The sequence below is a fragment of the Paroedura picta genome, chromosome 16 (assembly GCF_049243985.1).
Source record: "Paroedura picta isolate Pp20150507F chromosome 16, Ppicta_v3.0, whole genome shotgun sequence".
Classification (NCBI taxonomy): Eukaryota; Metazoa; Chordata; class Lepidosauria; order Squamata; family Gekkonidae; genus Paroedura; species Paroedura picta.
This window is the reverse complement of record NC_135384.1, coordinates 678,583-702,206: the sequence shown is the minus strand read 5'-3', so window position 1 is coordinate 702,206 and position 23,624 is coordinate 678,583. Positions and strand designations below refer to the sequence as shown.

At 63.6% G+C, this 23,624-nt stretch overlaps 3 protein-coding genes across 12 annotated transcripts; 1 reads left to right on the top strand and 2 right to left on the bottom strand.

Annotated features, from left to right (window-relative positions):
- Positions 1-392: 392 nt before the first annotated feature.
- Positions 393-4,470, bottom strand: EPO (erythropoietin). 3 transcript variants are annotated; one of them, XM_077313568.1, is made up of 5 exons: positions 4,333-4,470; positions 3,097-3,231; positions 2,712-2,771; positions 2,390-2,560; positions 393-1,704 (listed from the first exon to the last, which is right to left on the bottom strand). In XM_077313568.1, exons 1-5 carry the CDS (start codon positions 4,343-4,345, stop codon positions 1,274-1,276), a joined length of 810 nt encoding a protein of 269 aa, XP_077169683.1. In that variant the 5' UTR covers positions 4,346-4,470; the 3' UTR covers positions 393-1,273. The 3 variants fall into 3 exon arrangements, with proteins under 3 accessions (XP_077169683.1, XP_077169682.1, XP_077169684.1); XM_077313567.1 differs by having other exon boundaries at positions 1,407-1,704; positions 2,682-2,771; positions 3,101-3,231; XM_077313569.1 differs by having other exon boundaries at positions 1,407-1,704; positions 3,101-3,231.
- On the top strand, positions 2,766-23,317 carry LOC143825526 (chloride channel protein ClC-Kb-like). 8 transcript variants are annotated; one of them, XM_077313560.1, is made up of 24 exons: positions 2,766-2,951; positions 5,774-5,987; positions 12,206-12,299; positions 13,282-13,410; positions 14,315-14,443; positions 14,572-14,711; positions 15,419-15,496; positions 15,610-15,688; positions 15,769-15,894; positions 16,336-16,420; positions 16,932-17,033; positions 17,550-17,634; positions 17,951-18,130; positions 18,872-18,941; positions 19,354-19,464; positions 19,560-19,773; positions 20,433-20,566; positions 20,658-20,788; positions 21,011-21,062; positions 21,556-21,704; positions 21,792-21,842; positions 22,169-22,273; positions 22,389-22,475; positions 22,791-23,317. In XM_077313560.1, the coding sequence occupies exons 2-24, from the start codon at positions 5,859-5,861 to the stop codon at positions 22,920-22,922; spliced, it is 2,592 nt and encodes an 863-aa protein (XP_077169675.1). In that variant the 5' UTR covers positions 2,766-2,951; positions 5,774-5,858; the 3' UTR covers positions 22,923-23,317. The 8 variants fall into 8 exon arrangements, 7 of the variants coding, with proteins under 7 accessions (XP_077169675.1, XP_077169674.1, XP_077169676.1 ...); XM_077313559.1 differs by lacking the exon at positions 2,766-2,951 and adding an exon at positions 4,762-4,902 and having other exon boundaries at positions 5,778-5,987; XM_077313561.1 differs by lacking the exon at positions 2,766-2,951 and adding an exon at positions 4,767-4,902.
- POP7 (POP7 ribonuclease P/MRP subunit) lies at positions 10,985-11,980 on the bottom strand. Its single transcript, XM_077313570.1, has 2 exons — positions 11,654-11,980; positions 10,985-11,472 (listed from the first exon to the last, which is right to left on the bottom strand). Exon 2 carries the CDS (start codon positions 11,463-11,465, stop codon positions 11,028-11,030), a length of 438 nt encoding a protein of 145 aa, XP_077169685.1. The 5' UTR covers positions 11,466-11,472; positions 11,654-11,980; the 3' UTR covers positions 10,985-11,027.
- Positions 23,318-23,624: the final 307 nt, after the last annotated feature.

Sequence of the window (23,624 nt, the reverse complement as noted above, 5' to 3'; positions counted from 1 at the left end):
CCCCCCCCCCATACAGGGGCTCCAAAAGGCACCTGCCTCAGGATGGATTCTGGGGTCGTCCACGTTAGTGGGAAGCAGCAGAACAGCCCGTGGGTGCAGGGGCACCTGGAAAACCCACCAGGTTTTATTGTGGGGAGCAGCCAGGATTCCACCTTGTTGGACTCCCAAGTGCCCCTGGCCCCAAAGGCTCTTTCCTTTCTGTCCTTCCTTTGGGGCTTTCCACGACTTGCTCCCCACCTCCTGGGCCGTTCATTGTCTGGAGGGGCTCCTTGCACCTGGTCTCCAGTAAATGGGTTTGTTTTCCCGAGATAAGAGAGATCCGAGGAGGGAATTCCAAGGCCAGCAGAGAAGCGACCACGTCCCTATCTTTCAGGGCAGATCGCGGGAGAGGAAACGGGCTGTCCGGCCGGATACCAGCTGGCCCGAATGACCCTCGGGAACGGAAGGGCCCCGGGAAAGCCAGGGGGTGCTGTGCAAGGGGGCGGCTCCTGGTTCAGAGACAAACCCTGAGATACTTTGGGAAGCGAAAGGACCTTTAATGAAAACACAAGAGATCAACCGAGCGCCTCCCGATAGGCCAAGGGGCCCTTTCCCGTGTGTCCCCCCCCACAACTCCCCCTGCCGCTGGGGCAAGATAAATACACAGAGCACTTTACACCTTTAACTTAATATCAAATATAAACTCTCCCAAAGTCCCTCAGAACAAAACTGTACACATATATACACCGACGTCTCTGGGGCAGGATGTGGGTGTCACCTTCCCCCTTCTGCAGAAGAGCCCCAAAGCCGCCCCACAGCCAAGGAGCCGTACCTCTGTCCATCCTGCCTTCCTCTTGACCCTCCGAAACGTCCCTTCCTAACCTTTTGCACGGGATACCCCTCCGACAGAAAGGCTGCCTCCCCTTCCCCCCCCTTTGCCTCGTGGGGTGGGGGCAGCCGGGGGAGAGGCCCTGCAACTTCTCCAGAGGGGTCCATTGCCCCCCCCCAGGGCTGCTGAGCAGAGGGCCCCCGCCGTCCTTGCCCCAGGGGAGCCCAGGAGCAGATCCAGTCAGGCGCTGAAACCTCGGCCGGGCAGAGGCTGCTGAGCTGAGAGGGCTCCAGGGCTGTCCCCCCCCAGGCCCCCCAGCTGCACCTCCTCCCCAAAGCATCAAGTGTCCTTAGTGATAGGGAATGTTTGGGGGGTGGGGTGGGGTGGGGGTCAGCCTCTTCTCCCCTCCCCCCGAGCCTTCTCCTGCTGCTGGTGACCATTGCTAGGCAATGACTCCTAAGTGCATCACGCCTGGCACAGATGTGGCCCCTCATGGGGCTTCCACTTGCGCCACCAGAAGGGGAAGAGGCTGTGTGTGGGGCGGCGTGGGGGTGAACATGCAGCAGGGCCCCCTTGTTGCCATCCAGGCCCGGTCCTCCTGACGAGGCGGTTCCCCACAGAGGGCCCGCGAAGCCCTGCCGGGTGTGCGTGAGGGCCACCAGCAGTGTGTGCGTGCCACTCCGGCGGCCAGTGGGTGGTCCAGCGGGGCCGCAGAACGGGCGGTGAGAGGGGCTGGTCTCCCGCCATCACCTGGCGTAGCTCCGACAGGCCTCGGTGATGTACAGGTTGGCTTTCCCGCGAAGGAAGTTCAGGTAAACGCTGAGGAGTTTCTCCACGGTCCGGGCGGGGGCGGCAGGGGGGGCGGCGGGGGCCGCGTCCGGCTGTCGGGCCTCTGCCTGCAGGAGGGGAAAGGTCAGTGGAGAGCAGGATCCAGCACCTTCTCGGCCCCACAGGCAGCCCTGGAACTCGGGCCCAGGCAGGGGGGCACAGCCACCAAAGGGGCGCTGCAGAAGGGGCAGCCATGTGCCGAGAGGGCGCCCAAGTGCCAGGGAGTAGAGGGGCAATTCCCCCCAAAATATGCCAGGACAGCGGAGCAAGAGAGAATCAAGCAACCACTGGGGCGGCCGCTGCTGGCAAAATGGTGCCTTAGTTTGGCCCTCCAATCAAAGCCCTATCTACTTCCTCAAAACACCCTGTTGGTGCCCAGTGAGATGTTGGCAGGGGGTAGTCCTCCAAGGGGTGCCGTTGGGCTGGCCTCCCTCCACCAGGACCTTCCCAGGGGAGTTGGCCACACCCAGGCGGGAGACCAAAGGCCACTTGGAATCTCCCCCCCCCCCCCCAGCTCTCTTCCAAAGGACCCCGGCCCAGCCTCGGTCGGCTTCTCCTCTGGCCGCATGAGGGGTCCTCCACCTTCCCCTGTCTTTTGCACTCTCAGCCTGTGCAGGGCACGCATCTCTCACCTCGGCCAAGACCCCTGGCTCATTGCTTCCCAGCAGAGCATTAGCCGAGTGCCTCTGGGCACGGGCAGAGTGCTTTCAAGGCTCCCTTGCGGTGTCTGCCTCCCGCCCGCTCCATGCTCACCTCGGCGTTGACGCTGCGCAGGATCTCCTTGACGCTGAGCAGGGTGCTGCTCATTCTGGCCAGCTGCTCCTGGAGAGAGGGCGGTGAGGCGGGTGGGCGCTCCTGGGTCTGGCTCAGGGCTGTCAGCAGCAGGGCCAGGCCCCCCCACACCTCCGAGGCCTGCCTGGTTCTCTGGTGGGGAGGGGAGGGGAGAGAAGGAGGCCTCCGGTGAGACAGACCGGCCCTGCAGGCAGGGGTCAGCAGCCCCAGCCCGCCCACCCACCCCCCGGCTGCCCACCAGGCTCCAACTTACAGTCATCCTTTTCCACTCTAGAAAATTCACCTTGGTGTCTGGCACCTGGACGGTTTCCGGCAAGGTGCAGGAAGAGGCACAAACTGTCCCCTGGGGAGGAAGGGGACCCTTGTCACGGCCACGCTTTCCAGCCCAACGACCGACCGTCGGGGCCAGGGCTCTCCGGAGGAGTCTCGTGGCACATTTGCCCAGAAACGCCCCTGCATTTCCCTCCTGCTTTGAGAACCTGTTTCCCCTCCTCCCTTTTTCTGACAACAACCACCCTGCAAGGTAGGACACACTGAGCATTTGTGGTAGGCCCAAGGTCACCCAGGGCAGAGGTCTCCACACCACCCTGGCCGGGACACATGAGATGAGGTGCTGCCAAGAGCCCACATGGGGGGTGGGGGTGGGGGCTGGAATCATGCAAGGGCACCTACGATGTCTTGGTCGGCCTGCTGGGCTTCCAGGATGTATTTGTCCATGACGCGGGGGTCGCAGATGGGCTGCAGGGGGGCCAGGAGAGCTGGCGGGGCCAGAAATTCCAATATAAACAGGAAAGGAATCAGACCTGGGCAGCGGGGACAAAATACGGTCAGCTCCTGCACAGCCCTCCTCTGCGCCCCTTGCCCACTGCCCACGTTCCCCACCCGCCACGGGGTCAGGCCCCAGGAGCCCCAGGGGAGCCTGTGAGCTGGCCTCCGCCACTCTGCCTGGCTCCCGCAAGCCGCAAAATGGGAGGCTTCCCTGCAAGCCCAAGAGATCTGAGAACAGCGACTTGATGATGGGAGTCTGGCAACTTGTGAATCTCCCGTTGTGAGATTCGTGAACAAGGTTTGGGGCGAAGGGGATGCTGAGGCTTCCGACTGCACCCTGGGCAGAGTGTCGGCCAGGCTGGCCCCCTTCCCACCAATCCGTTTCTCACGGCTCCTGTGTCCAAGCTGAGCCCTTGGTCCAACTTGTTCCTGTGTTCCTTAGGCAGGCTGCTGTTACACCCGGGGCCAAAGGCCAGAATCAGGCTGCTGGGCTCCCATATTTGAGGGATGCCAGCCTCCAGGTGGGGCCTGGAGAGCCCCTAAGATTCCTGCTTGTCTGGAGATGATGGGTGCCTTGGAGGGGCTCTGTGGCCCTGCCCCCACTACGACCCCTGCCCTCCCCAGGCTCCCTCCAGCAGAGCGGAGATTCGAACCTGGCTCTCCCAGATCCCAGCATGAGCCTCAAAGCACCCAGCGGACTTGCAAGGAGATGCGTCTCCAGGCCACAGCCCCACTGGCAGGGCGCATTCCGGCACCAGCCCCAGCATCCCCAGCCAAGCAGCTGCCGGTCGGACAGGCGCGGTGGAGGCAGCCCAGAGCGCTCCGTCTCATTGGCAGCCTGACCTCCTGGCTCGGGAGCCCTGGCTGGAGACCCCCTCTTGTGCACCCTGTCTCTGCCTTCCCCAAGAAAGTTCTCTCTCAGCCCCTTCTTCAGGGGTCCTCAGGGGGCACACTCCCCCCTGCCTGCCCCCCCTTCCCAGCCCCCCTGTCACTCGCCAACAGTGGAGGGCCAGGCTCAGCAGCCTCTGCGGCGTCTCGTTCCCTTTGGCACGAGCCCAATCCCGATCGATCGCGCCCGCTGGCACCCTGCTGCCGCCCTCCCCCTTGGCCCTGCGGAGAGCGTGCGTGCCACTCACCAGATATCCCCATAGCCAAAACTTCATGGTCCCAGCGGCTAACGGACCCCGCGTGCTCCAGCGCTGCCGGCCATTGGCGGGGGGTCTGCGCAGCCCACCGACGGGCACTCAGGCCCACAGAGGGGGGGCAGGGGTCTCCCTCGCCCTCCTCGCCGCAGCCTGCAGGGAGTTCGGCTGCCCGGTCCGGTCCAGGCTTCGGGGGTGACCCGCCGCGATCCGCAGAGCCAGCCGAGGGTGCCCGGGAAGGGGGTCCAGTTGGCGCCTCCTGGCACGCGAGCCGAGCCAAGCTGATTTGCCAACTCCCAGCCGCTCGGAGGAGCCTGGCATCCCCTCCTCAAGAGCGCCACGCGGAGGGGGGGTCGTCTTCTCCCGCCGCTCGTCTCTCGTCAGACCACAGTGAAGGCCGATGCCGTCGTCTCTCGCTGGGGGGTCCCAGCACAGGAGAACGTCCCGCACCTCCCGCCCGCCTGGCCGCCTGGGGACGTCGCCAGCTTCCTGCACTTAGCCTGCAGCTCGCCGGTGGGAAGAGAGACCCCCTCTTTTCCCCTTGCAGACCCCAGAGATTGCCAGGTGCGCCACCAGCCCCACACGTTGCGGTTAATGTTTCATCCGCCTGCGCTCTGTGCTCCCAGTGCCCTCTCTCCCACCCCCCTCGGCCGCACACCCTCGCCTCGCTGACAGCAGGAATGCCACTGGACGGCCCTGGGGGAGATGGACCATTTCCCTCGGCCGGCCGGAAGGAAACGCGTTTCCTCCTGCTCACGCCGGAGGGTGGAAGGAGAGGCCCATGCTAGGCCAAGCACGTCGCCCCTGGCCCTGGGCCAGGCACAGGTTGAGGTGTGAAGGGGCAGAGGTCATGCGGCCGGGGCTGGGAAGGGAGTGTGGAAGACCACGTCCCCAGGAGAGCCAGTCACCGGGCGGTGGACATCTCGCCCCCATGCCTGGCTTTGGGTGAGGCCTCTGCTGAAGGACCAGGGTGCACCGGAGCAGGGGACCCTGGCCCCCGGAAAAGAGCCCCCTCCTCTTTCACAGGCCCCAGGGCCGCCTGGCTGCCCCCACGCCCTGCCCCAGCCCTCCTTGGCACCCCAGCGGCCTCTGGGTGCCTCCTGGCCCCTTTGCTTACTTGAGGATGGCTGTGTGCTACCTGATGAGTGAGGCCTGCATCCCACCTGGCCCTGTGCTGTGACTCCTGTCCTGCCCCCCCTCCTGGATGGCAGGATCTGGACGCCTTTCATTTGCACCCTGGTGCAGGGGGCAGAGTTTCAATGATCACTCCCCTCCCCGCTCCTCATCCAGATTTTCAGACCCCCACCACTTCATCTGGCAATGAAGACTGTCACCATTTTTGTAGTGCTTTAAACTCCTGAGTGGCAGACAGACAGGACATCCAACAGGTCAAGCTTTCTACTCTATTGCCTCCTTGCTGGTTTTTCTTTTGAAGACAGACTGCTTAGGAGAGCCACATGCCGCTTGGGGTTTCTGGCTGCCACTTGCGGGAAAAGGCTTGAAGAAAGGGAAGGCGGAACATGCGCCGTTGGCAGGAACGGGCCGATGCCCCACTGGGGGTGCTCAAAGGCGGACTGGAAGCAAGTGACCTCTCGACCTTTGGCCAGGCTGTGTCGGGAATGCAGGGTGCATCTTTCCAGCAAGGAAAGGTGAGAGACTTCGGGGCTTTTGGGGGAGGAGGAGCAAATGCTGCATGGCGAGGGGGAAGGGGAGGGGTGTGAACTTGGGGTCATCCGATAAGACTCTTGCAGGAATTTCAGACCAGGGGGAAGGAAGCGCCTCCCACCATCCAGGATTTGTGGAATTTGCATGCAGGGGAGGCAGCTGACTTTCAAGTGGGCGAGCCCTGACAGGTCAATCCATTAAATGGAACATCCATGCTCTGGAGCAGTGTACCTCAGAAGGCCAGATGCTGGAAGGCAAGATGCTGGACGAGACCCCCCCCCCCCTTCACCTCCATTATTTGGTTCAGTTCTCCAAGCGGAGACCCTGCTTCCTTGCAGCACAGGTGTGCAGGTGTGTGTGGTGTGCTTGTCTCAGGTGGGCTGCCTGCCCTGGCATTTGGGATGGGGGCTGTGGGGCAGTGGCAAAGCCTCAGCTTGGCACGCAGAAGGTCCCTGGTCCAATCCTGGCAGCATCTCCAGTTACAGTAGATGATGTGAAAGGCCATCTCCCCGGGGCCTGAAGAGCAGCTGCCACTCGGAGTGGGCAATTCTGACCCGGAAGGACCAGGGACCCTTCGGCGGGTCTTGAGTCCGCAAGACATTTCTTTGCTCACCGCATTCATCTCCAGCCTTTCTCCCCCAGGAGGGGGGGCGGGGGGGTTGCATCCCTCCATTTCATTCTCCTGTGAGGAAGATGAGGCTTGGCCCAAGGTCTCCCAGATCCCGGCTCCCCACTGGCCCGCTCTGCAGAGCGCCAGCCCCTCCAGCCCCCAGAGCTGCTGGTGGAGACGCACTCTACCTGCCCTTCTTGCCTTCAAGGCCCTCTTTACCCTGCGAGGTAGGCAAGGGCAAACGGAAGTGCAACCGGGTTATGCATCCCACGCAGCAGAGTTTGACGTCTGGCCTGCCTGGTCGGGTCCTTGTTTGACGCCCTGTTTAACCGCCCCACCTCCCTCGCTGGCGGTTATGCTGGGGACTGGACCGGGGAATTTCTGCCTGCCCAAATGGTCCTGTTCCTCATTGCCATTCCTGGGGGGAGTGAAGGGCCTAAGAGCTGCTTTGGTGGCTACTCTGCATACGGGATGGGAACGGACACCAATTGCATGCAGTTGCACCATGGATTCCACAGTCGTGAACAAACCGGCCCCACCAGAACTGTGTTTTGTCCCCAGACCTCTTAGCAGGGCTCACGTTTCCGCCCTGCATCCTCACAAGGGGCTGGGAACTCACGTGCAGACGTGACTGCGGAGAAGGCGCCCCTGAGTCCTGCAGCCCCCCCTGGCATGTTCCAGGCACCGCCTCAGCCCCCCTCCCTGGACACGGAGGCTGAGCTTCTTGCGGCCGTCTCAGGTCACAGCCACAGACACTGCAGCCCCTCTGCACCTGCCTTGTCCTCCAAACTTTGCCACTCAGGACCACGGAAGCATCCTGCAGCAATGGGTTCCACGGGCCGAAGTCTCCCCCTGGCCTTTGTGCGGAGGCTGCATCCCGCAGAAGGGGTCTGGCCAGGATGGGCTGGGGCGATCCGCCTCTCCATTCCTTCAGGGTCCCCCTCCCCGGCCAGGCCGGGCCGCCGGGGCCTCGGGGCTGGGCTCCTGCGTGGGCCGTGCCTTGGCCCCGTGCAGCCAGGGTGTCTGATTCCTCTGCAGCCTATTGTCCCGGTGTTTCCTCCGGGCGGGAGGGGATGGGAAATCCACCTAGCACGTCCCACACGGGGAGAGGAGACCGGCTGGCGCTGAACTGACCCTGCCTTGAAACCCTCGGCCCCCCGCAGGCAGGCATCACGGCAGCCCTGAGCATGCCCCAGGCCCCCCACCCCAGAACCACTGCCAGTGGGCTGCGTGTCCAAAGGGGGGGGGGACGGGACAGCCGCCCTCAGCTCCCGTGCCCACCCCCCACCCTGCGGCTGAAGGATTGCGGTTCTGGGAGAAGGTCTCCAGGCCGCACCTGAAAGTGGGTCATCTAGACCTAGAGGGAGGTCCCTGGGCCTAAATGGTCCCTGAGCGAAGCAAACCCATCTCCCGGTCCTCCTTCCGTCCCTGCGAGGGCAGAGAAACACTTTGGCCTTCCTTTGAAGAAACCGGAGTTCCTGTGGACATTCACCCCCTGCATTTCACCCCCATGGGAAGCCAAGGGGGTTGACAGCAGTGCTCCCGCCACCTGTTTTATTCTCCCAACCACAACCCTGCAAGGTGGGCAAGATTATGGATGGCTAGCCCAAGGGAGCTCCTGTGACAGATTGGGGGGGGGGGCTTGAACCCACCTCTCCCAGTCCCTGGTGTTGACACTGAGGCCCCCAGAACCTCCCTCTCTGCTTGGACTGGAGCCTCTCAGGCTCTGGCTGACCCCCATCCAACATGCTCTCGGGCACGGAGGCATCAGACGTGGACTGGGAAGACCTGGGTTCAAATCCCGCCCTCCATGAAACCTCCCTGGTATCCCTGGGACAGTCACTCCTGGCCCACCTCCCAGGGGTGTTGTGAGAAGGGGAGTCGCTGACTGCTGTGGGATAGAAGCAGGCTCACTGCCGCTTTCGGGTCCTCCTCGGGATTGCGTAACGGGCAGGAGCGGAAGGAGCCCTGCTTTCCCCATCACTCCGCGGCAGGAAATGGCGCAGGAGCTGCCGCTGGACTTCTGCCTGCCTGCCTGCCAGCAAAAGGTGTCCCTCTCCTCCCCCCAACGAGCCAGGCTCTGCCACGCGCCCTCCTGGCGCACGAAGGCGAGAGGGCTGGGCGCCAGACACCCCTTCCCTCGGTGGTGCAACCTGCCTGCTGCCCAGGCCTCCCTCCCGGTCAAGAAGGGGGCTCCGGAGTCCCGACCCCACCCAGGGCTTTTTCCGCCGGCTCCTGGGCAAGGGCCAAGGCCCTCCTCACGGTCATACGTGCCGGGCAGCACGCCCGGGAGCCTTGATCCACCGACCTGGCAGCCAGCTCCATCGATCCCGGCCCTGTCGCCAAACAGGCCCTGGGCCACCCGGCGCCAACAGGAGTGACAGATCAACCCCGTCCGACGGGGAGGGCGACCTCTGCCCTTGGCCCTCCTCTGGCACCTGGGGAGGGAAGGGGAGCCCAGTGGCTACAGGCTGCCCCCAAGTGCCTGCGATCACTTCCTCCTGCTTCCCGCCACGCTTAGGCCGGCTTCGGTGCGGCTCTGGGAGGTGACCAAAAGATGACCCCCCCCCGACCAATTTACAGGCCAGGATGGGAGCCTGAAGGCTGCTGGGGGGGGGCTCCTCTCTCTGGATCTCTCCTTGGGAACCCAGGGCTCCCCTCCCCTGGTCTGACCCCCTTTCACAGCCCCTTCCCCACCACGTCCCCCTCTGCCTCCCCCCACACTCACACGCAGTGTGGGCTGCTTCCATTCCTTCCCAGGAGTCTGGGATGCAAAATCAGTGGGTGAGCAGAGGGGGACCCCCTTCCTGGCAGGCATCACCAACCTGCGGGACTCTCTGCCCAAGGATACCGCGTTGGCCAAGGACGGGGCCTGCCGTCTTCTCGGGAGCAGGAAATCCCAATCGCAGGCAAGGCAGTCCCCTCAGGCTTTCCTGCAGCCTTCCCTGGCGCCTCTTTTTGGCCACTGGCAGGAGGAACGTCCTGGGCGAAGCCGTCCCAGATCTCAATCAGGGTGTCTCTGGTTCGAATCTCATCTCAGCCACCAACTCACGAGGACAGGCCTAAGCAAGCTTCCTTTGGCCAAACTGGGGTGGAACTTTCTATTTCATTGATTCGGCTCCTGTCCCTTGCCAGGGGGCCACGAGGCGCAAAGGATGCCATGGGCCAGGGCTCCAAACTCCTCAGGGTGCTAAAGAGGCACAGCCGATGACTGTGAACCCGTTTACTACTTGCGCCAATCCTGCCTGGTGCAGGAGCTAAGTGCTGGACGTGGATCTGGGAGACTCAAGTTCAAATCCCCGCTGGAGCCCTAGAGGCTTGCTGGGTGGCCTGGGGCACGCGCCACGCTCAGCCTAGCCTACCTTGCAGGGGTGTTGTGAGGGCATAGTGGGAGGGAAGAGAATAGCACAAGCCACTTTGGGTTTCCACTGGGGATAAACAGGATCTGTTGGGAAGCCCCCCCCCCCCCGGAGGGTTTGGATTCCAGGCTCCCGTGGCCATGGAGGGAGGGAGGGCAGCCCTCCTCTGCTGACCCGGCGTGCTTTTCTCGCCAGCCCCGTGAGATGCATCCGGAACTTTCCCCGAAAGCAGCCTGGCTGCTGGGGAGAAACTTCCTGGGGAGAAGGGTTACTCCATGTCATGGAGAAGCCTCCTGGAAGGAAATCCACGGAATCCCGGCACGGCAGGGCAGGGCAGGGGGCACTCCAGGGGTGGCTCAGCCGGGGACACAGCCTGGCTGGGTGGGAAAAGCAGCAGGGAGAGCCGAGGGTTCCTAAGCATGCGCAGAGTGCTTCCTGCTCACCACTATGCCAAGCGTGTTCCCCCACATTTAGGGATGCAGGAAAGAGCGCCTTCCTCTTTCAAAGCAGGTGTCTGGCGCAAGCAACCCCCTGCCAGCCTGCCCCCACCCCCACCCCCACGGGCACAGAAGAGCAGCTCCTGGGGCCTCTGGGACATTTCGAGATCCCCTATCTTATCAGGACACACGTGGAAGACACATTTCTCGGAGTGGCCGTGTGGGAACGCCAGGCCAGTGGAAAAAGTTATTTCCGACCCCGTGTGATAAAGCTGTCTTCAAACACGTAACCGCGAAGACAAGGGGGAAAGAGGCTCTTGGGAGCAGCGGCCCCGACCCAGGAATGCGTCAAGCACAGCTCTGCCCGCACAAGCCGTCCCTCCCCACAGGGAAAATATGGACACGCCCAGCAGCTTGGCCCCACACTTATGGGGCAAGACACCAAGTCCTCCTGTGCCCACCAGGTGCAGAGGGTCAGAGAAGCAGGGCCTCGTCTGCAGGCTCCCCCCCCCCCCCGCCACCTGAAAGGTCTCCCTGGCCCCACAGTGCCCCACAGAGACGAGGCTCCCCTGGAACACTGGCGGAGGGTTTATTTCCACACCGGCGCCGGGGAGGGGGTCAGTCCGGGGGGGCGCGGCGCAGGCGGATGTGGATGGCGGAGTTGTGGCGGGCCTGGGGCGCCGGGGGGGCGTCGGCGTCGCCGTCGGGCTCGGCCAGCGGGGCCAGCTGCACGGTGGAGGTGTGGGCGTCGAGGCGCAGGGCTCCGCCGGCCGCCGCCTCCAGCTGCAGGGCGATGTTGATGGCGCGGTGGATGGCGAGGCCCAGGCCGTGGATGCAGATCTCGCCCCCCGGGGACGGGCCCAGCAGCAGCTTCTGGCAGCGGCTCAGCTGCGCGCGGAAGTCCGTCTGCATGTTCACGAACACGTCGCCGCGGCGCCGGGCCAGGCGGGAGGGCGGGCGGAGGAGGCGGCGGCGGCGGCGCAGGGCGGGCTCCGTCTCCAGCTCCAGCTCCGGTTCCAGCTCCGGCTCCGGCGGGGGGCGGCCCGACGCGGCCATGGCGGCCCTGCAACGACAAGGGGGCGGGTGCCAGGCTCCAGGCGCGGACGGGAGGGGGCTGGCCCAGGGCTCCGCGGGGGAGCGCACGAGACCCCCCCCGGCTGAGCCCCCCCATGCAGCTCCCCCCGGGGACCCTCCCCTTCCCAGCTGAGCCCCCCCCCCCCAGGCTCCCGCTGCCCCAGTCCCACCTTTGCAGGCCCTCGAGAGCTCCGCGCACGCGCCCGGCGCGCCCCCGCCTCTTCCGCTTCCGATGGGCAGCTCGGGCGGGGCTGCGGGGGGGGGGTTCGCCGCGAGGACGCGCACGAAGCAGCGGGAGCGCCAGAGCCCCCCCCCCCCGCGGGAGGAATGGGGAACGACCCCCCCTGCATTCCTCCCCTCGCCCAAGGGGGTCCCTGCGCCCCTGGGGGTCTCCCTCTGCGCTCCCGCACTCTGGATGGGCTCCGCTCCTCTTCTTCCGCCAGTCCCCGCGAAGCCGTCCGTGGCTGCCGCCTCTGCCGCCTCCTGCAGCAGGGAGTTCCCCCTGTTAACCCTAACCCTGTCGGCTTCACTCCGGCGTCATTTCATCGAGGACCCACAGATTTGTCTCTAGGGCGGGAGTGGGGCGGGATCCGTAGGATGCCTTGGCTTCCTTCTTGCCCCCCACCCCTCCCATGCGCAGCCATGCACAGTCACGTGCACAGAATGCCCCCCATCAGGGTGTTGCGTCCTGACTCTGGAGAATCTTCCCTGGCTCCTTCCAGGGCGCCTTCTGGTCCTTTGGTTGCAGGCTCCCTCTGGGCTGGACTGAGTGCGAATCCAGGGACACCCGAAGACCAGCCAAGGTCCATTCTGGGTGTAAGCTTTCGGCAATTTCCACGGGCTCTCAGAGGGGCAGGGCTGCCTTCTCCACCCAGAGGGTTTCACTTTATGTCCCACCTTTCTCCCTGTTGCACACCGACCCTGTGAGGGTGCTTGGGCTGAGAGGGAGCGACTGGCCCAGCCAGCTGCTGGAGGAATTTCTCTGACCCCAGCGTGACGCTTTCACCACTTTCCCACACGGACTCTTAAGGGAGCAGAGTGTTTTCCTCCAGGCTTGTTGGCAACCCCCAAGGCCCCCAGCAGCCGGGGTCCCCTGCAGAGGGCAACCCACAATGTCTGTGTGCGTGTCGGGGTGGCTGGCCTGCCCCACAGGGGCCAGCAGGCTCCTCTCCCACCAGGGCAGCTTGGCCACCCTGGAGCAGCTGGGAGGAGGCCGGTCTGTGTCCCCAGGGCTAGGTTTAGCCCCCCCCCCACACACCTTTGCTTTGGAAAGAGTGGGGCTGTCATTCCTCTCTGGGCCTGGGGCACTGCCTACCTCCTTCCCGTGGCTCCTGCTAGGCCCTCCAAGGCCTCCGCCTGCCCCATCCGGGCCCTTCCTATCCCCGTCCAGCTGAGACCAGTCTGTCTGGCCTGGGCCGGGGTGGCTTCCAGCCAGCTTCCCCCCCACACACCTGGGGGGATATAAGCATTGCAGCGGGAGCCGCCGTCCTCCGGAGTCATGGCCTGGCGCGGCAAGGGGCCAGCGAGGGAGGGGGGAGCGCCACGCCCGGCCCCCGGGCCCCAGGCCCAGCAGAGGCTCCTGGAGGAATCCCTTGGCCCCGCCTTCAGGGAGCCTGAGCCCCAGAGGGGGTGCTGCGCCCGGGTGCTGCTGAGGGGCCTGAAGCGTAAGTTGGGTGCCAGCTGCAGGCGGGGAAAGTCCTGGATGTTTGTGGGCTGCAGCCGTGCCCAGGGGGCAGGGCGGGGGGTGGGGGTGCGAGGGCACCCTTGGCGGGGTCTCCAGGGTCCTTTTGCCTTGCAGCCCTGGGCCTCTACCTCCACGTGCAGAGCCTCAGGCTGGGCGAAGACTGGCTGTGCCTCTTCCTCCTGGGACTCTCCATGGCCACCGTCAGCTTCGGCCTGGACGTGGTCACCTCCAAGTGCCAGCGTGGTGAGTTTCCCGGGCGGCTGAGGGCCGAGGCGGCCTCCCGTGGGTCTCAGAGGTTTGCAAGAGTGCAGAGCGGGGCCTGGATTCTGGGCTGGGGGGCCTCCCCACACATTGTGGGGGGGGGGCGTTTCTGTCCACTTTGGAGCCTGAAATGGCCACCTCCGCTTGGCAGCAGTTGCCAGAGGTGACCAGAATGGCATCATTTAGCCCGAGTGGGAGCGCCCTGCTTCTTCGGGGGGAGAGGGAGCCCTTCCCTGGCAGGGGCCATTCCCGTCCTCGGGCCCCTCCCCTCCCCTCCAGCCTGGTGAGTGGGCAGACGTATTCCCAGGGTCCGGACTCACAAGAATGCGCCAGGGAGGGAAACGAACAAGGCCCCCATTGGCAGGGAAGGGATTCAGGGCGGGAGCTGCGTGGGTCTGGAGCAGAGCAAGAGATGATCGTGGCCACGAACACGGAGGCCTGAACGAAGCCCCGTGGGTCTCGAGGTGCCCCCAGACGCAGCCTTGCTCTGGCAGGGAGTGTTCTTCTGGGGGTGGGCGGCAGGCGGACGGGGGGGGGGCTGCCAAAGGTCTCTGTGGCCTGGGGGATAGGGGGGCTCCGAAGGGACATGCTCCCCCGGCTGCTGCAGGTGCCTCTGTCCTTTCCGAGGGCAGCGGTGCTGTTCTGCAGGGGAACTGCTGGCCTGGAGTCCACTGCCACCTGAACTGCCACCCTGCAGGCACTCCCAAGGTTTTCAGGGGGTCAGCTTCCGAGGGTGGAAGCAGCTTGTGGGGCTCTGAGGTGCCGCTGGACTGGACTCCTGCAGGGCTGTTTTGTTGTGCCCCTTTCGGAGATAGCCATGGGGGGGGGGTCACCTCATGAACTGGCCCCAGGATGATCTGCTGTTCCTCCTGCCCCCCTCCCCCAGTCAACCTGTGGGCTTACCGTGAGCTGGAGGGCTTTCGCCACCTGCAGTACTTCTCCTGGATCTCGTACCACGTGGCCTTGATGGTGGCGTCAGCCGCTGCCGCCCAGTACATCTCGGCCCCAGCTGCGGGTAAGCGCCCCGTGTGGCTTGGGGGGGGGAGCTTGGGTGCGGAGGGCGTGGGGCAAGCGCCTCTGGAAGTCCCTGGGCGGGTGGGCACAGCACGACGGGCAGCCTCCTTGCGCTCCTCCCTGGCACAGGCTCCGGCATCCCTGAGCTGAAAGTGGCCCTTCGAGGGGTCGTGCTCCACGAATTCTTCACCTTCCGGACCTTTCTGGCCAAGCTGCTGGGCATCACGTGCACCTTAGCCGGCGGCAGCACCATCTTCCTTGGGAAAGTGGTGAGTGGGGCGGGGGAGGCGTTGGGAGCAGGACTGTGAGAGGGGTGAGCCCGGGGGGGGGGAGGAAGGCGGGGGGTAGATGGGGGCATGTTTACGCACCACGGGGGGGGGGGGGGCGGGAAGCGAGGGCCCTGCGAGCCGGCAGCCTTCATTGCTGTGGAGAAGCACAGAGGGAAACAGGATCTGGCTGAGAGATCCCCTCCGAGCAGGTGGGAGCCTTTCGGGGCTGGTGAGGGATTGCTGGGGCCGGCTGGAGGGGGCCTGCTCCGCCCCGCCTCTGCTGAGCATCTCAGGGCTCACCTGTGCATTGGGGGAGGGGCTGTGAGCTCACCTGTGGTTACGTGTAGCATGGCCAGCTTCAGGGTGGGAATTTCCTGGGAGCCCCGTGAGACTGGGGGTTGGGGACTGGGGAGACCTTAGGCTACAATTCAGTCCATGCTCCAGAGCAGCTGCCTCCCCCAAGGAAACCGATGTCTTTAGTCGGGGGATCGGTTGCCATTTCCGGAGCTCTCCAGGCCCCACCTGGCCGTTGAGGTAAGTCACCAAATGTGGCCACACATGAGGAAGAGAAAGAAAGCGAAGTCTGCCACAGACCCTTTGTATTTAGCCCACCGAGCACTTGGCAACTAGAGCTGAGACGCCGTGTGGCCGGTCTCCTCCCAGGGAGTCGTGCTGTGCGTCACCTTCCCCCATCGCTCTCCTTGCAGGGACCCTTCGTGCACATGGCCACGATCCTGGCCACGCTCCTGGGCAAATTCATGGTCTGGTACACAGGCTCCACCGAGGTGAGTGAGGCTCTCCAGGGAGGCCGTGCAGCCCAGACCCTGGGGCATCCTCCCATGCGCATTGCTCTGGCGCACCACAACATCTTGCGCACACCCTCTTTGCTCCTTTGCAGAATTCCGCTCGCAAGTATGAGCTGCTGATTGTGGGGGCGGCCGTGGGCGTGGCTTGCTGCTTCGTGGCTCCCGTGGGAGGTAACGGGGTCTGTTCAGAAGCCGGGCGGGGGGGGAGATATCAGAAGGGGGGCTGCTGACAGAGGATTCGTGTCTCACAGGGGTCCTCTTCGGCGTGGAGGTCACAGGCACCCACTTTGCCGTGCGCAACTACTGGCGTGGGTTCTTTGCTGCCACGTGTGCGGCCCTCACCTTCCGCCTGCTGGCCGTGCTCAGCAACGCCAGAGGTGAGAGTGGGGCACGGCGTGTGCTGCTGTGGCCCCTGCTTTCCAGCCTGGATCCCCCTCCTTGGGAGGTTGGGGGACACTCCCTGGTCCACCTTCTTCTGGCCAAGGAGTGGATGAAGGGGAACTGGCCGTGGGGGACTGGCCAGGAAGAGCTTTTGGGGGGAAGGGTTGTCTTTTTTGCATAAGCCCCTTCTGCGCATAATAATGGCTGCATAATAATGCACTTCCAAACCACTTTTGGTGTGCAGTTGGGTTTGACTGTGGAACGGCAAAGTCCACTTGCAAACGATCTCTCAGGTGGGCTGAAAGGGTGTGCTGAAGACTCCTTGTGGGCCGCCCCCACCACCTCCTTTCTCCTCCCTCCCCATGCGGCTGGCCTGGCATTGGGGTCTGGGGGCCCTGTGGCCCCCCCACTGACTTGCCCTGTCCACCCCCCCTCAGAGACCGTGGCTGTCCTCTTCCGGACCAGCTGGCGCGTGGAGTTCCCCTACGATCTTCCGGAGCTGCTGTCCTACGCGGTGCTGGGGTGAGTCCTGTGGGGCTCCACTGGGGGTGGAATCCCACCTGAATGGGTGTGGGGGGGGTGACAGGAGGGGCCCCATCCTGCAGTTGAAGCTGTTGGAAGGAGGAGAGGCTGAAGGGCTGACTCCTGCCCCATGAGGGGCTGACTCCTTCCGTATGCCCTGGGGAGGAGAGGCTGAGGGGTTTCAGTGGGGGCCCCAGGCTCAGTCCCTGGCAGCCAAGGGGTGAGGCAGCTGGCCTTGCCTGGCCCTGACCGGCCCCCTTGGAGGGTGTGTGTCTGTCAGCCAGGTCTGATGACCCTGCATAGTGCAGGGGGTTGACTAGATGACCCATGAGGTCCCTTTCAACTCTATTATTCTATGATTCTATGACCCTCCTTTCCACAAATATGCCAAATAATGCAGTTTCTGTATGTGAGTTGATAGATAGGACAGTAAGTCCAGCATATAGTTAAATTTCCCCCAATTTCCTGGTGTTTTCCTTCCACTACTTTAATATTTCTGGAAATCTTGCAGAGGCCTTTGTGGATTCCTCTGTTGTGTCTACCTCTTCTGTCACCGAAACTTGCTGATGATTATCCAGAACAAGCCGAAAATCAACGCGTTCATGCGGAAATAGTGAGCCTCCCTCCCCCCGCCCCCGTTGTGCTGTTCCATGTGGGAGAGTCTGGTCCCCAAAGTTGGCATTCCGACACAGGGGGGTGGCGTAGCTGCAAAATGGGGGCCGCAGGAGGCGGAGCTCCGCGTCTCGTGCTGTGGAGTCCACGACTACCAAACAAACATCTTTAAAAATCCGCACAGCTGATCAGGCCTCCAGTGGCCAATCAGAGAAAGTCCTGGCCAGATGCCGCACCTGGCCACGCATACTTTCTAAAAAGGATAGGCAGGTGCCAGACGGGCCCCGGCTGGCATCTGGGGGTGCCGCATTGGGGCCCCTTGGCGTCCAAACTGGGCTTAAAGTGCAACAGTTAGAAACTAAAGGGGGCAAGAAGGCTCTGCCCCCCCCGCCCATCCCAAGGGCTGTTAGGCAGTGCGGGTGACGCAGCTGAGGACTCAGGAAGCCCGTGGGGGGGGGGGAGGTGTTTGTAAGGCTCCAGAACTAATCCCCCCCCCCAATTCCTGTTCCTTCCACAGCAAAATCTTGCATGCTGCAGTCGTGTCCCTGGTTCTAGCAAGCATCACATTCCCCCATGCGCTGGGGCAGTATATCGGTGCCCGGGTAAGAGCGAGTCAGTCAGCCCCCTTTGGGCAGGAAGGTTCCCCCTTGTGATCACCTCCCGTGATGGACAGGGGCATTGTCAGGCATTGCGGTGGTGGGAGGAGATGGTCTCCCCTCCCCCCTCCTCTCCATGTGCCAGGCCCCTGGACTCCTAAGAGGGGAAGAGGGGTGGGAAACAAGGGCCCCTGAGCATGTGCGGAGTGTACTCAGGGGCAGGCTCTGGCCCTCCGGGGCCTTTGGGGAGATCGGTCTGGTTGGGCTCAGCCAAGGAACTTCTCGGCTTGCCTGCCTGCCCCCCCCTACCCCCTCCCCCCAGCTCTCCATGAAGGACCTCCTCGAGACCTTTTTCAACAATAAGACCTGGGCGCTGGAAGAGGCCTCCCCGGGCAACGCTACCCTCTGGCCCCTCGACCGGAGCGACGATGCCCCCGAGCTGCAGTGGGCACACCCAGACCTGTCCCCGCTGGAGATGCTGGTCCTCTTCCTCGTCGCCAAGGTGGGTCCCCCCCGCAGCCTGAGGGGGCGGGGCGGGGCAGGGCAGGGCAGGGCAGGGCAGGGCGATACACCTTTGCCCCATTCCTCTGGCGCGGGGGGCATCCTGGGCCTCCTTCCCCCTCGCTTTCTCTCTCCTGCGGCAGTCGCAGATTTAAGCTCTGAGCCGGCACCTGAGCAGGCCGGGAGGGACCCCAGCAGGGGACTTTACCTTCCCAAGGAGCCGTTTTCTCCTGACAGAGCGGATCCCTGATGTCTGGGGATCGGTCAGGATTCCGCAAGATCTCCGTCTCTCCTCTTTGCCCGGCTCATTTGCTGTTCGGCCCCACTGTCTGTGTGTCTGTGGCTGAGGTCGGCTTCCAGCAAGAGGTGGCCTTGAAGGGGGCAGCGCCAAACTGAAGACCCTTTGCCCCCCTCTCCTCCCTCCCTCGAGAGCCATCTTGGCATCATGTTTAACCCTCTAATCTGCATTGCCAGGTTTGATTCCCCCCCCCTTCACATGCCGCCAGTTGGGTGACCTTGGGCTAGATGTAGTTCTCTTAGTGCTGCCCATGCAGAGCAGTTCTCCTAGAGCTCTCTCAGCTCCACCTACCTCACAGGGTGCCTGTTGTGGGCAGAGGAAGGGAAGGTTGTTGTAAGCCTCTTGGGTTAGTGAAATGTGGGGTATGAAAAGCCGGCTCTTCTTCTTGCCCATTGACTGACCCTGCTCTCTCTCTCCTCCTCCTCCTCCTCCTCCTCCCGATAGTTCTTCATGCTCCTCGCTGCGACCACCATGGCTGTGCCTGCGGGATACTTCCTTCCCGTCTTTGTCTATGGTGAGGAATTCTGCTCCTGCTGCCCCCCCCCTGCCAGAGCCCCTTGTGCCAGCTCTAAGTCAGGGGTCCCCAGGGGGCACAGCTGGGCCCCAGAAGATGGACCAGCCCTTGGATGCCAGCCTCCAGGTGGGCCCTGGGGATCCCCAGAACGACAGTCCCCCTGCAGACCAGGAAGGCTACGGAGGGTGACCTCTAGGGCACTGTGCCCCCCCATCAGGCCCCTGGTCCCCATCCCCCGCGGGGGCCAGTGGGACACAGAAGGGCGGCCATGCCTGTGGGGTGGCCGCTACTGCTAAAGAGCCCCACCCCCCGTGGCCCCACCCACTTTCTAAGCCCCCTGCCCTTAGCCTGTTGCCCCCCCTGGAGAGCCCTGAGGCCCCCCGGTCTGCCTCTCAGCCCCCTGTGCCCGCAGGAGCCGCTTTGGGCCGGCTGTACGGGGAGGTGATGGCCAAACTGTTCCCCGACGGCATCGTGGTGGATGGACTCCGCCTCCGAGTCACGCCTGCCGGCTACGCCCTGGCAGGTAAGGCCCCTCCCCCGGCCCCTGAGGAGGCCTGTGCCCCTGGGGCGGCTCCAGCAAGAGGGGCCGCCACGCCACAGGCCCTGTCTTCTCCACAGGCGCGGCGGCCTACTCCGGGGCGGTCACCCAGACCATTTCCACCGCCCTGCTGACCTTCGAGCTGACCGGGCAGATGTCCCACATCCTTCCCGTGCTCGTGGCTGTGCTCATCGCCAACGCCATCAGCCAGCGCCTGCAGCCGTCCTTCTTCGACGGCATCATCGCCGTGAAGCAGCTTCCCTTCCTGCCCAAGCTCTCCGTGGCCAAGAGCGGGTCGGTGCCCCCCGGGGACCTGTGAGGGGCGGGGTCTCTCGCGCAGACCAGTGGGGGACGCTGGGGGGCAGAGTGCCTGGGTGCTCAGGAGGGCTGCCAGCCGGGGCTGTGGGTCTCCCGGGGAGGGGGAAGGTCTTGTAGGCCGGGGGAAGCTGGAAAGACACTTTGGGGCCCTGGTTAACTGGAGATGGGATTGCTGCAGAGCCCTTGACGTGGGGCTGGCCTTGGGGGTGCTGGGAATGTTGACTGGTCAGCATGTTGATTGGAGCAAGCCGGTCTTGGCCCACCTGCTCTGGCTTCCGGCCACCCGGCAAGGGGCTGCTCTTGACCTTCGGAGCCCTCAGGGTTCGGGGCCTGCACAGCTGAAGGGCCCCCTGCTCCCTTAGGAATCTGCCGGACCGGTACATTCAGTCAGGCTGTGTGTGTTTTAACTCTGGCCTGTTTGTTTTAACGCTCTTTTGCATGGCTTTAATGATCCATGCTTGAGAGGGAGGGTAAAAATGTGATGTGTATCCTGCATGTTTTAAAGTTGGTCGTCAAACAAACGCACAAATATTTACTAGGGGGGGGGGGCTTAGTGGCTTCCGTTGGTTGTAGCTCAGAAGCAAGGCACCCGAGTTCTCCCGACCCATTCCACGCCTCCTTCCCCCCCCCTCCAGCGGCCACAATATTTACGCCGAGGACTTCATGGTGACAGACCTGAAATATTTGACCCGAGACAGCAAATTCAAGGATCTCCGAGCTTTGCTCAAGAGCTCCTCCCTCAAGCAGTTCCCCCTGGTGGACTCTGAAGGTAACGAACGGTCAGCCTACCCCGAACCGGAGGAGGCCCCCCAGCCTCTCCTTGCTCAGAACGGCCCCCTCACCCCTGCGCTTCCCCGCAGAGTCCCGCGTGCTGCTGGGGTCCATCAAGAGGAAACCCCTCTCTGGGCTGCTGTCCGACCAGCTCAGTGCCGAGAAGAGACTCCAGTACTTGCTCCGCCAGTCGGAAGGGGCGGCCGGACCCCGGGAGCTGGTGAGTCCCCCCCCCCGCATAAGCCTCGCCTGAGCCCCTCGCCCGATGGGGATGGAAGTTTCTTTTGATCTGGAAAGAGGAAATAAAGAGGAGGAAGTGGGGGGAAGGAATGCGGGGGGGGTGCAGGGCTCCCTGGAAGCCTTGCCGTCCCCCACCACTCCGGAGGGTGTGAAGACGGCTGCTCCGCTGCATTTCCTGACTCTGCGTGCTTTTTGCGTCCAGGGCTGCCCTTCGCAGGGAGTGGACGGACACGCGGAGGAAGGCGCGCAGCTCGGTAAGAGGCCTGCCGTTGTAGCTGCTATGGGTCAGGGAGAAGGGGGTGGGGGTGTCCTAAGGCAGGCAGAAATTGGCCCCGTGGCAAGGCTTTCCTGTTCTGCTATGGGGACAATACTTCACCCACCCACCCCGGGCCCTCTTCCCTTATCACAGAGCGTGATGAACACGTGGAATCGGCTACCAGCGGGTGTGGTGGTGGCCTCAGGAACCCACAGGGCAAAAAGGGGATGCTACAGATTTGTGGAGGAAAGGCCTGGCAGTGGCTGTGGCCACTGAGGGGAACCTCCACATTCAGGGGCACTAATCCCCTGACTGCCAGAGCCGGGAGGCGACACGAGGGGTTGGCGCTCGGGAGGACCCAGCTGTCCTCTATGGGGCAGGAGGCAGGACTGCGTGGCCCCGCTCTGGCCTGACCCAGCCGGGCTCTCCTGCAGTTCTTACCAAGGTGCTGCTGCCATGACTGACACCCCTTCTGCTTTGGTATTTTGGAGAGGTGGGTAGGAAGGAAGGGGAGAGGGGAGACCACAATGCTGCCCCAAGCCCAGCCCCCGGCCCTGGGCTGGCTTCTGACACAGAAGAAGAAGCGGGATCATCTTCTGAGGCCCCAGGAGCCTGGCCGGCAGGAGCCACGGAGGCGGAGGTGAGGCGGGGGGACCCAGGGGCGGTGGCTGGCCAGGGCAGGTCCTGGCTGCTAGACTGACTTTGCTGGTGTCCTTTCTGATTGCAGCCCTTGAGAAGCCTGTCCGAAAGAGAGAGGCACACACGCTACTGCGGCCTGGTACGTGAGTCTGGATTTCTTGGGGGTCCGTGAGATCACACACGAGCATCCTTTGACGGTCCTTTGAGGCCTTCCCTACGGCCTCCTGCCTGGTCCTTTTCCCTGAAGGAGCAGCCGGGGACTGAACCAGGGGCCTTCGGTGTGCCAAGCAGAGGCTCTGCCACTGAGCTGTGGCTTAGGGGCTGCCTTATTCCTGCAGTTCCTCAAGCTCAGCGTCTTCCTGTCCTTTTGAACGGGAGATGCAGGCAGGCCGCGCTCGGTGCCTGGGGGCTGGAGGGAGGAGGGGGGGGTGCTGCCCAGGCTAATCGGCCCCTCCCCGCCCACAGGTGGGAACGTGGGAGTGCCGTCAGCTGCAGGAAGCCCTCCCTCTGCACGAGCTGCCCGTGGACCCGGCTCCCTACCGCCTGCTGGAGAAGGAGACGCTGTACGAGGTGGGGAGGGGGGGGTCTTTCCTCTGGGCCGAGCCACGGGGAAATGCTCACGATTTGCCGCATGTGGACATGAGCCGGTTCAGCCCCCCGATTTCTTTCTTATCTGTCCCACCAGTGCTATGACCTCTTCAACCTCCTGGGCCTCCACACTGCTTACGTGACCAACGTGGGCCGCCTGGTAGGCGTGGTCAGCCTCAAGGAGGTCAGTACGGGGGGGGGGGTCTCCCAGAGTAGTCCCAGGTGCCACCCCATCCCTGTGGCCCTCCCGGGGGAGCTCGTTAGAGGAGGTAGGGCCAGGAATGGTTCCAGAGAGTTTGGCCTAACAGGAAGACCTGCTGAAGCAGGCCTTTGGGGCCACCAAGGTCAGTATTGCCTGATCTGGCCGGCAGCTGCTCCCAACCATCGTTCCCATCACATGACCCTTTTTCCTGGCGAGGCGTGGGATTGCACCCTGGTCCTTCTGCATGCCACTGAGGTGCCAGGGCCCCTCCAGACCCCCTCTCTTTCCTCCCACCAGCTGAAGAGTGCTGTGGAGGGGTGTGTCAAGGGCACCTTTGCTGGCCGTGCCCCACAGCAGTCCTTGGGGCCCGAAGATGACCAGGAGCGGAGGGTGCTGCAAGACGGCAAGCCCAGCAGCTCCCCAGTGTAGGCAGGAGGCCATGGGGACGGCAGAGCTCTGCATTCCACCCCCGCCCCTGTGGCGCCTGCCCCTTCGATCCCCGCCCCTCCTGCGTAGGCTCAAGGATGGCCTCGGGACGGTGTCTTTGCCTGAGCTGGGGACGGGAACTACAAAGCCAGCGTGGCAGACCAGCGAGAGCCTGAGTTCGAATTCCTGCTCCGCCCAGGAAAGCTGGCCGGGTGACTTCTGGATAGTCACTCTCTTGGGGCAGAATCTAAAATGGAGGAAGGGGGGACCATATTAGGTTCCCATCGGCAGAGTCAAGCAGCCTATAAATGAAGAGAATGGATATTGTAAACTACTTTGAGTTGCTGGTAGGGAAAGAGGTGGGGTATAAATGAATGAATAAAACTCTGGAGCCATCAGCCCGCGAGAGCCCCGTGTCCTTTGCTACTTCTGAGTCTTCTGCTCTGCGCAGAACCAGGAAGTTCAGCCACTCACTCCTCGACTGGGCTCTGGATTGGCAGCCATTTGCCTTGGCTGTTCTGGTTCAGGGAGGGGTCGGGGGGGGGAGGAGGAATTCTGTTACAAACCCCAGCTGGCCCCACTGCCCATGTTAGAACTACACTTCCCAGAGTTCCCCAGAGGACAGGTATGCCCCCTCCATTTCCAGCTGTCATTCAGTATTTACAATCCTCGATGGCCGGGCAGCCCCCCCCCCCCCTGAGAGTT